Source organism: Lontra canadensis, unplaced genomic scaffold, assembly GCF_010015895.1.
Source record: "Lontra canadensis isolate GAN:19392208 unplaced genomic scaffold, GSC_riverotter_1.0 scaffold7, whole genome shotgun sequence".
NCBI classification, from domain to species: Eukaryota; Metazoa; Chordata; class Mammalia; order Carnivora; family Mustelidae; genus Lontra; species Lontra canadensis.
Window position 1 is genome coordinate 28,262,535 of NW_022631001.1, and position 11,734 is coordinate 28,274,268.

General features: G+C 38.4%; 1 protein-coding gene and 1 pseudogene across 1 annotated transcript; both read right to left on the reverse strand.

The window, feature by feature from the left end:
* Positions 1 to 3,012: 3,012 nt before the first annotated feature.
* LOC116864884 lies at positions 3,013 to 3,963 on the reverse strand (annotated as a pseudogene).
* A 6,413-nt stretch (positions 3,964 to 10,376) lies between these two features.
* On the reverse strand, positions 10,377 to 11,327 carry LOC116865351 (olfactory receptor 52A5-like). The gene has a single exon (XM_032853622.1). It carries the CDS (start codon positions 11,325 to 11,327, stop codon positions 10,377 to 10,379), a length of 951 nt encoding a protein of 316 aa, XP_032709513.1.
* Between the last annotated feature and the right edge of the window lie 407 nt (positions 11,328 to 11,734).

Consider the following 11,734-nt stretch of genomic DNA (forward strand, 5'->3'; position numbering starts at 1 on the left):
ATAAGAGATTTTAATCTATAAATTTACTTAGTATGGTACACCGTTAGAGCTTTTGTGGAATAAATACATGACCTTAATTATTGATGTTTTTTAACTTAAAATCAGGATATAGAGCTATTGCTATCAATAAAATATGATATTATTAAATTATTTGATTTAGTTAATAAAGTATGTTAATGAAATATGATGTCATTAAGTTATTTGAATTTGGAACACCTCTTTGTCTGCTTGTTCTTGCAACTGGAAAATAGGAATATAATGCTATTTTGAGAATTACTCTTATTAATCATGCAAGTTTGGTTAAAAGAAGTAATGTGTGTTTATGCTTTCATTCTTACATTCAATATACATTTATCATTAAAATGTGTCATGTGTTATCCAGGTCATGAGCAGAGATATTTCACATGATCAGTGTGGAAGAACCAGTTGCATAAAGAAGAAATGGAGGGGGAGGGTAATGAGATACCAGCTGTGAAAGCTTTACATGGGGTATAGAAAACAAAAGAAACAAATGATCAATGTTACTTGTTGAAAGGACATTCCGTACTAAATTTTAAAAGCTGAATAGCAGTTCAGCTAGCAAAAATGCATACATGTTAGCATACATAATAGAAGAAACAGTTTATAGATGCAATAAGCAGCTTATTTTCTATTTTTAAAAAAGCAAGAAATTTAAAGCCACTTGAAAACAATTTTTACATAATATATGAGATGACAGAGAAGTGTTCCACAGTGATGAAAAGATCAATCAGTGAGAAAGATCCCTCAACTTCAGATCTTCACATGCCCAATAAAGGGAGTGTCTAACTACCCATAGCTTAAAAATACACAAACGAAGGAAATCAGCAGCTGGAACAGGAGACATAGAGTAACCCACATTCATAATGGAACACTTGCACACACACTTGTATTAAAAGCTGAAAGTACAAGCGAAGGAATCAAAGCATACAAATATAAAATCACCTAAAACTAACAAACTTGACTATGCACACATGGTTGTGTAAATATGGATAGAGATAGAGATATAATAACACTTCAATCAACAAGTACAGGTGAATGAAAAGGACCACAGTCTGGGTCATACATAACGTTTTAATTTGTGTTTTTAAAATTAACACCTGGTGGTGAGTATTAGGGAGGGCAAGTATTGCATGGAGCACTGGGTGTGGCACATAAACAATGAGTTCTGGAACACTGAAAAGAAATTAAAAAAATAAATAAAAATTTTAAAAAATAAATAAAATCAACACTGGGGTGCCTGGGTGGGACAGTTGATTAAGCGCCTGCCTTAGGCTCAGGTCATTATCCTGGAGGCCTGGGATCTAGTCCTGTACTGAGCACCTTCTGGTCTGTGGGGAACCAGTTTCTTCCTCTCCCTTTCTCTGATGCCCCACCTGATTGTTCTGCCTCTCTCTCTCTCTCTTTCTCTCGCTCTCTGTGACAAATAGATTTTAAAAAAATCTTTAAAAATAAAAAAAGTAAAAAAGTAAAATTAACTTTAGTGTGATATGAATAAGCTGGAAAGTAGTGGTGCAGCATTTCAGCTCAAGCACAATAGGAGCAATACGGGTTTTCACAATGAAAATGATGATGGTGATGGCCATGATGACCATGATAAGCCCTCTTGAGTCCTCACCAGTTACCACACCCCATGGGAAGGACCTCACATAAACATTTTCATTTTGTTACACCGCGACCACACCGTCTCTATGTCTTTCACCCAATGAAACTCCTGTTATTCTTCCTTGTTGATAGTTTAGTTGCTGAATTGATGACAATAAGTCGTATTCCAACACATGTAGTGCATAAGTGGCAAAATAATGTTTTGAACCAAGCTCATTTTTACTCCAGAACTCATGCATGTAATCAACTTTCACAAAGGTTTTCTCCCTACAAAACTGAAATCTGCTTTTTGCATCAAATATTCTTAACAAATATTTGACTATTTGCCCTCACTTATTATGGGCTTACAAAATGCAGCTTCTCTATGAAAAGTAACCATTAGTGTATAATCATCTTAATGAATAACAAAATGTACTTTGCTTTGTATGAAAAAGAAAAACATACTTTGGAAAAGTAAGGTAGTGCGATTCCTAGACTCCAGAATTTCCATCTAGGTTTCTTAGATGAAAGAGTTATTGTTGGTTGAATCAGGAAAATGATTGAGAAAAGGTTTAGAATAATATTGTCTACAATTAGTCTAAAAATTACTTACATATCCCTAAAAAAAAACCCAAAAAACAAACTCCAGAACTTTTCTCAACTTGATCTTTCTACAAATGAAGAAATTAAATGACCACTTAAGAACAAAAAATAAGCATAATATTATATGTCTTAGTTCCAGATTTGATAGAACAAACATATTTTAGGTCAACTGATTTGAGCTAAATCAATTTGATTAAACATGAATTACTTAGTAGTCATAGGCTTTGAGACAAAGGAGATATTTATAAGAAATTTATTTCAAAGTTCAGATTATATTTAACAAAGCGATATTCCAGAGATAAATTTTTAAGGTACAAAGCAAACACTAAAGAAGATTTAAAAAAAAAATAAAAAGAGTTTTAAAAAAAGAAGATTTTAGAATAGTTGGAGAAAGAATGTAGTGGAACTTGCATATTATATAAAGGAGGTTGATTTTAGTGTTCTAAGTATAAAAGAATCAGTGTAGGTATTATGTTCCTCTACAGTCTGAAAAAGGATCTCAAATTTGTCTATTCTGCCCTGGACAGCATCAGGTGGCTAAGGAAGTCATGTGTTCTGACTTTTCTTATAGCCAAAAATTTAATATTTCAGTATCTTATCTGCTCTTCTAATTTCCCTCTGATTCTTCTGACTGCTTTTTAACTTAAAGTCAATATCCTGTGGGATTATTTGATAATAATAATTTGTGTATTTATTAATTTACTCATGAAGCCTGATGATACTCCAAAGTATTCACTGGACTTTCACATCACATAGGACCAATAGATGAGCCATGAAATCTGTAAGGGGAGGTATTTCCATCAAATATCAGCCCTGGTCTTTAGAACAGAACATTTTTACTACCTTATCTCGGATGTGTTTGGTCTTCACCCCATAGACAAGGGGGTTGAAGAAAGGTGGAACCAGTAGGTAAAGGTTGGATAAGGTGATGTGTATATATGATGGAATATATGATCCAGACCTATGGGTGAAAAAGGAAAAAAAAGCCAGGAGATAGAACTGGAAGAAGACACATATGTGAGGAACGCAGTTATTAAATGCCTTCAGACGTGCCTCTTTCTGGGGCAGGTGGAAGACAGTGATAAATATTTGTACATAGGAGAGGTTGATCAAAATGAAGTCCAGGCCACCAACAATAAAGGCTCCAAGGAGACCATAGAATTTGTTGATGGAAACATCTTCAGTGGCAAGCTTCACAAGGGCCATGTGTTCACAGTAGGTGTGGGATATTAACTTGGTTCTGTAAAATTTCAGACGACACTTTGTGAGCAATAGGCATAGGATGACCAGAATGGCAGGCCGCAGTATCACCCCAACAGCAGTGTGTGTGACTAGTTGTCGGGTGAATATGGTAGCATGTCTCAGAGGATAACAGATTGCTACATAGCGGTCCAGAGCCATAGCCAGCAGGACGCCTGATTAGATACCCTGAAATGTGTGGATGAGCCACATCTGAAAGAGGCAAACATCAAAATATATCTCTGGCAAGTGGAACCAAAAAATTCCAAGCATCTTAGGGACAATGATGGTACTAAGTGCAATGTCTGTAGCTCCCAGCATGGCCAGAAAGATATACATAGGCTCATGGAGGCTGGGTTCAGTTTTGATGATGATCAAAAGCAGAGAATTTCCTGCCAAAGCAATGATGTACATAGCACAGAATGGAATGCCTATCCAGCATTGTATCGTCTCCAGACCAGGGATCCCAATGAAGGTCAACACAGAGGGCATGAACACGGTGCCATTTATAATAGGCATGGCAGTTCAGGGCCTTTTAGAGCAATGGGGTATAGATTGCCAAACTGTGATTCTATGTTTTCTAATATATCTTATTCTTATCCAGTCATACAATTACTGAATGACAGAAGTAGGAGAACCAGCTTCATCAGCTTATTTTTCATTTTTTAAATGAGTCCAGAAATGTCAAAGGAAAGATCAAAGTATGCACGTGGGTCAAATCATCCACCCACACTAAGAGATATCCACTGCATGACAATTGAGTATTTGGACACCATGACTATGATGAGGCCAGCATGATCAGACTGCTGAGTAGTGGTGTCCCTCCTCCCCCAATCCATCTTCTCTTCCTTCCAACCTGGTCATGGAAATCAGAGAGAAAAATAAATAGTTGGAATGATACTGTAGACAGAGAAACATCAAAGCATGAAACAAGAAAATCCACTGTACCCTGAGCCTGACTTTTCTCTAGCTTTCTCTCTCCCTTTTATTCTCCTTTCACTTCAGATTACCAAAGCTGGTTATTTCTGTAGAACATACCAACACTTCTTTGACAAAGAATCAATTGAAGTTACCTTTCTAGGTTGAGACATTAATGAGGTCCTAATGACTCTGCTCACCTTGAACTTCCTGATCACCAAGAGATTTCCAAATATGCTATAGCTGCGGCACTCTGACTCCATGTAATGGCAGGGGCATAATTCTGAATGGCAATTCTGATTCAAGACACAAGTATCAAATAGAAATGCTTCTGTTAGATAACCACGGACAGTATCTCACGCTCTTTTTTGCACATATCATACAGGAAGGCCAGTTTGACAATACTAAATAAAATCAAAAGGGTTAAAGAGTACCTGGTATAAAAGAGAAACCGTGGGTATCTCAACCGGAATGGACATGAGGAAGAGGCTGAGGTGATGTGGGGGGAGGTCATGGAATGAGATTGGGAGCCCAGGGTTAGCAGAGATGATCCTGGTGTAGACATTGGGGCTGCATAGCGCTGAAGGAACTAGAAAGTTCTAATTTTCATCTTCCACAGAAGCTGACACACGAAAAATGTGAGGGAGTGGGGCTCTTTGAGAATTATCCAGGTGATTCCATGGAGGATAGTTGCCAAACACATAGGTACGGTCAGGTGGAAGTGCCTGGGGAGTCAGCAGAGACAGGAAGAGAAGCCTCCAAGACAGAATTCTCATTACAATACACAGGTCGCTGCTGAGTACACTTCACACTCCCCAACAACTGCACACCAGCAACTAACCCTAGTTCTGTTAAGGTCCTGACAAGATTATGCATGGGTAATTTTTTTAAAGTGAGCGTAGAGAGATTCCCTTAGTGAGTAGCTGTCTGACTCTAAATGAAGCTGATCCATATGTCTTCAAAGTGGTGTTTTCTTAAGCATTTTGAAACATTTGCCCATAGATCAAGTCATACCCTCCAAATATTAATCTGAGGTTTCTCCCTGGACCCCAACAACCCTAGTTTCTACTCAGAAATTTTAAATTTGGGACACCGTGGAGATTATTCTCCCACATCATCCACCCACAGCAGCATTCCTGGCAGCCCACTGTCTGTGTGCTGAGGCCCTTGCAAGCCTGCCCTGCCTGTCTGCTCTGCAACCCTCACTCTCAGAAAGACCTCCTCCTGCGGAAGAAACACATTCCCTGCAGGCACTGTCCCCTTTTTGAGTTACGCATCTTCAGTTATAATAGCACAAGATTCAAGTTACCCATGATCTGCTCTCCTTCAAGGAAAACAGCTGCACTTCTGCCCACCTTCTCTGGTGGCATGCTGCTAGCTTCCTTAACCTCCCAATGTTCTAAAGCAGATCCTCCAGTCTATCTTGACTGCTGTTGAATTGTAGCTCCTAAAACTTCAAAAAGTTATTTGTACTCTTCCTTTCTATGATTTGTAAGTTTGCTTCTGGAATCTACATTCACTGACTCTACTTGTGTTCATCCCTCAACACAAGGAATTTCATGTCCAGTTACCCAGCTACTCACTTACTTAGTATCCGGAAGCAGTGGTGGGAAGTGACTGGAGCAGGAGAAGGTTGCTCTTTGCTGGTCCCAGCGGTGGAATATCTGTGTTTTCGGACATAATTTTCCCTGATGACCAAACTTGATAAGCTTTTGCAAATCTTGAGACATTTTTTACTCCCTGTGGCAAAGAAGGACGGTTAGAGCCAGAGGACCAGCCACCATTTCTCAGGAGGAGTGTCTTACTCAATTCCCAGGAGACCTGAAATGTATCTAGTGCATCCAGGAGCTGGCAGCATTGAAGTAGGTTCTCTTGGTCAAACAGCACAGTGTGTTCACACTACCACAGATTGGGATTCCTCGTTCTCACTTATATAATGGAGGGATGGAACACAAAATGGGGAATGCATAGCGTGGGACTCCGTGTCTTGCCTGAGCAAAGTGGCCAACTTTATCTATGCGCTTTAAGGAGAGGAAATTGGAAATAAAACAAACGGGAGCCTCTTCTCACTTATCTCACTTATATACTCTTGGCCATGCCATGGAGATTCAAAGGGTTTCCAGATGCAGTACCATGATCCCAGGGAGGAGGATGTTTGCAGGTTATGGGGAGGGAAGTTTGGAAGTGGGAGGGAGCCTATTGCATAGTCAGCCCTCTTGTTCATCTGTCTGATTACTGGGCTATGCTGTTTGTTTGTCTGCCTTTAACTTAAGGCCATCTCTTCCTGCTCTTAAGAGAGCATGCCTTTTGGAGTAAGTCCCTCATTCCTTGCATCATAGACAGAGCATATGCCACAGAGACATGTACCTCCACCCATTAGCTGTTCCATGTGGTTGCCTATTACCCTGGACTCTGCATCTAATTAGTTGCAACACTCAGTTAAAGGGGACCTCAGAGGTGGGAGTGAAGCAGCTCTTCAGTGACTGTGCATTCAGCATAACTTTGCGGGCAGCTCTTCTTTATACCTTGAAAAGTTGCTATGTTCCCGAATCTGCAGCATGGAACCACTCTGACCTGGAAAGGAGACAAAAAGGGCATGCAAAATACCAGATGGATCCATGTGTGGATTAAAATCTCTTGGACCACGCCCTTGTGTTTCACATGGAAGTTCTCTCAGTAGACCAGCTGTGGTTTGTTCTTCAAGGAGAACAGGAAGGATGATATTGTGGTCTGACAAACCATCTCTAGGGATAGCAAAAGTAGATTTGATATAACTAAAGTACAGCATTCTCAAGTCCTGGTCAAATGCCAATGCTAATGGCACCAGTTAATGTGTTAGCGGGTGTGCACATTCCACTGGTGACCTGAGAGAAACGCAATGCCACAGGCAAAATATATATTCCACAATGCTGTGAGGTCGTTTCAACAGCTCGTGGTGGGACAGAGCCAACTTTTGGAAGGAAATAGCTCTGCTCCTTCCCAGTCAGGACTGAAACTTGGGCTGTTTGTGCTTCTGGATATTTATTGTAACTCTCCAGAGCTTCATGTCCATCACTGGTAAAATGAGAATAATGCAGCAGACACTCTTTTTCCGTTTTTTAAAAAAGATTTTATTTAATTTTTTATTTATTTCACACACACACACACACACACACAGACACACACACACACGGCGAGAGAGACAGAGCACAGCAAAAGCCTGAGGATGGCAGGCAGTGGAGAAGCAGGCTCCCTGTTGAGCAAGGAGCCTGATGTGTGGTTGGATCCCAGGATCCTGGGATCATGACCTGAATCAAAGGCTTTACCTACTCAGCCACTCAGATACCCTACAACAGATGTTCTTATTTGACTTCTTAAGTGACCTCTGGAGCTCGCTGCCACTCTCCCTTGCCAGAAACACACCAACTGATGCTCTAGGGAGTTGAGCTGGGCTTCCCTCAGCCTTTATCTCCTTTCCTCATCTGCTGGATTTTGAATGGTCAACAGACAGCTGTCTTCCTCTAAATTCAGTACACGCATGCTATTTTTGTTTTTATAATCATATGTGTCAATTAAATATTTGGTAAATAATAGAATAGAAAGGCAATCAGTGTAACTTACCATGTAATCAAAATAAAAATATTATGTGATCATTTCAATAACTACAGAAAAAAAAACATATGAAAATATTCAATATGCATTTATTTAAAAGCCATCAGAAAAATAGGAGTAATGGAGAACTTGTTAAACTGATGTAATGTATCCCTGAGAAACCTAGCTAATATACTTAAAACTATAAAACCAGAGTCTCCATTAGATTGAGAGAAAGATCTGGATGCCCACTCTCATACCTTCATTCAACATTTGTACACAGGTCCAAATCATAGCAATGCTACCATCATATTCTATTAGTTTTGATTTCTTTTTCAGAAATATCACACAGTTATCTCCATTCTTTATATTTTTGGCTATAGTCTCTAAAAATTCATATGTTTGCCATTTTCTTCCCTTGGAGGGATAATGTCATCAAGTACTCAGGATGCACCATGGTAGCCACAACTTCCTGAAATATTGAATCCCCTAATACGGAATTCAAATGAATTAATTAAATGTTTATTATCTTTTTAAACACCTTTTTTCCTTGTCTAATATCCACAAATGTGTTTTCTTCCTTCTATCATGGTATTTGCCATTTCTTACTTTATATACTTCATGTTCACATGAATTTTACTAAGCACCAAAATGTTACGACTCAGATTTATTTGTTTTATTCAACAAGACTTTATTTCCCAAAAAATATCCTCCACCTCTGCCATTTGAACGCTATCATCCCCTCCATTTTCTGTATTGGTATGTTTTCTTGTTTTTTTTTTTTTTCCTTCCTCTGACTATGTCTAAATCCAACGTTGGAGATCCCTGTGTTTCTCTCTGTGGGTTCATTTCTTTTCAGTAAGCATCTTATTGGTTCACTTGAAGCTTGAATGAAGAAAATTAAACCAGATAGCTATTGTTGAAGCATCCTGACAGACATTGAAGGGACGTGGGTAGAGGAACAGCAAAGAGTGAAGATCTGAAATCACTGTTTTAAGAGTCAGTCTCTCCTCTGCCAGTTTTGTGTTTCACTCATACTTTATTTCAGGATTCCATAATGATCATTCATGACATCATCTTTGTTTATCTTATTAATATGGGAATAAACTCCTTTCTATGCAGATATTCTCTATACTGATGTTGCATATTACCTCAAGCCTTCAGACTGGTTCCTTTGGAATACCCCCGATCAATAGCAAGAAAATGTCTGAGGTGTTCATTATCCAAAGTCATTTTTACAGAGGTTCTAAGAAGTCTCAGGCATGGATTGCCCCATGTATTGTGGAATTGAATATAAATACGATACAGGTTTTATATTCAAGATACTTGCATAGACAGTTACTAGGGAAATTAGATTTCTATATATTCATTTCTGGAACTTCAACTTACACATTTGGGTGAAACTCAAATTAGATAAAACCATTTACATGTGTGTCTATAGAAGGATTGTTTCTGTGTAAGTACTGATCACATTTTCATTCCTGAAAAAAAGCATGTCAGTGAATGAAAGAAGAGACCACAAAAGATTTACATTGCATGAGTCAAATTTGTAAAATTCTTGAGAATACAAACTACTCCCTAGTGACAGATAGTAGATTGAAGGTTTTTGGGGGCCAGCCAGGGGTATAAGGAGGTTTGATAGGAATTGGTCAAAAAGGAGCATTGGAAACTTTTAGGAGTGGTGTTTCAGTTCATTATCTTAACTGTTATGATGGATCCATAGGTGTGTAGATACCAAAATTTATCAAATATTATACTTCATGTATGTGTAGATTTATTAAATGTGAACTATTTCAATAAACTTCAAATAGCACATGAAGGCATATTAGTGAATAGGCTTAACTTTTCTATTAATATTTTTAGTATATTTTTCCTATACATATCATCACTGTTTATAGTCTATATCCATATCTACTTGGTGTTGTTCATATCATTATCATTGCTTTTACATCATTTTTATATTTATCAGTATTTCAGATAGTATAGACAAACAGAGGTAAGTGATTCCAAATGTATCAAAATAAAGATAAAGAGTAAAGATTAGAAACTGAGATAGCCAGAACTAGAGCTTGGGTTAGATTACCATTTTGAGAATATTGATGTATGACATGGTCATTGGAAGAAACTGGAATTATCCTAATTTCTGTAATTTGGTTTCTATGTAGGTCTAATTGTAGCCAGACAGGAACCCCTACATTTAAACAAATAGGAAAAATACACAGGAATAACAGAAACTTTTGAATTAAGGCCATAAGTTCTTCCTTATATAAAAAGTAAACCATTGTTCTGTGGTATATAATAGTTTTTGAATGTCCCATTCATTATGAGCATCTAAAATTAAACAATTGTGGACATAGATATTTCTGGAAGATATTACCTTTTCACCACATTGATATTCCTACATTAAATGAAATTAAAATATCTGTAGAATGAGCCAGTAATGATCAAGATGGTTTTTTAGAGAAAAATATTTTCAGGATATGGTCACGAATTTCTTTGGTCTTCACGCCATAGACTATAGGGTTGAGGAAAGGAGGGACTAACAGGTACAGGTTTGATAAGAGGATATGAACATACGGCGGTATGTGAGCACCAAACCTATGTGTGAAGAAGGAGAAGAAGGCAAGGAGGTAGAACTGTAAGAAGACACAGATGTGTGCGATGCAGGTATTAAAGGCCTTGAATCGTGACTCCTTCTGGGGCAACTGAAACACAGTGATAAAGATTTGAATGTAAGACAAGGTGATGAAGATTATGTCAAACCCTAAGATACTGAAGGCAACAAAAAGACCATATATCTTGTTGATGCGGACATCTTCAACAGCCAGCTTCACGATGGCCATGTGCTCACAATAAGTGTGGGAGATCACTATGGTTCGGTAGAGTTTAAGACGACATTTGATGAGCACCAGGCATGGTGCTCCAAGAATTGCACCCCTGAGTGTCACCGCAACTGCAATGTGAATCAAGAGTTGTTGGGAGAAGATGGTGGTATGTCTCAGGGGGTCACAGATGGCCACATATCGATCTAGGGCCATTGCCAGTAGGATGCCTGATTCAACTGCCTGGAATGAGTGAATAAGCCACATTTGTAAAAGGCAGGCTTCAAAGGAAATCTCTGGCAAATGGAACCAGAAGATGCCTAACATTTTGGGAAGAATGCAGGTGCTAAGTGCAATGTCCGTGGCCCCCAGCATGGCCAAAAATATGTACATGGGCTTACGGAGGCTGTGCTCATATTTGATTATACCCAAAATTAGGGAATTCCCAATCACAGCCATGAAATACATGACACAGAATGGAATCCCAATCCAATGCTGCACTGACTCCAGCCCAGGAATGCCAGTGAGTGTCAGGATGGGGGGCATGAAGATGGAACCATTGGGTATGAGCATGATGATTTGGTCTGTAGAATCAAGTAGTGGTGTTGCTGTTTCATCTTCTATTCCTCATCAAGACTATGAGAATAAAAAATAAGAAATTTACTTTACTTTAGCAAAGTATTCTTTAGTCAGATAATGCATATTTCATCCTCTCGATCCTATATATATATGAAAGATAAGTGACATGAAATCTTCTAAGCCTAGGGTGTATGGCCTTTTGATTTGATACATTTGCATATTGCACTTTGAGTTCCATTGTAGTGTTAGCCAGCGCTCTATCACATCGCTTTGCTATGTTTTCCTTCTCATGGTTGGAAAAATGAAGATCTAGTCTCTTGGTAAGTTTGATGTTTTTAATACATGATTTTTGTTTGTCATCACTATCCTGTACCTTAGATCTTCAGAACTTATTTATCTAC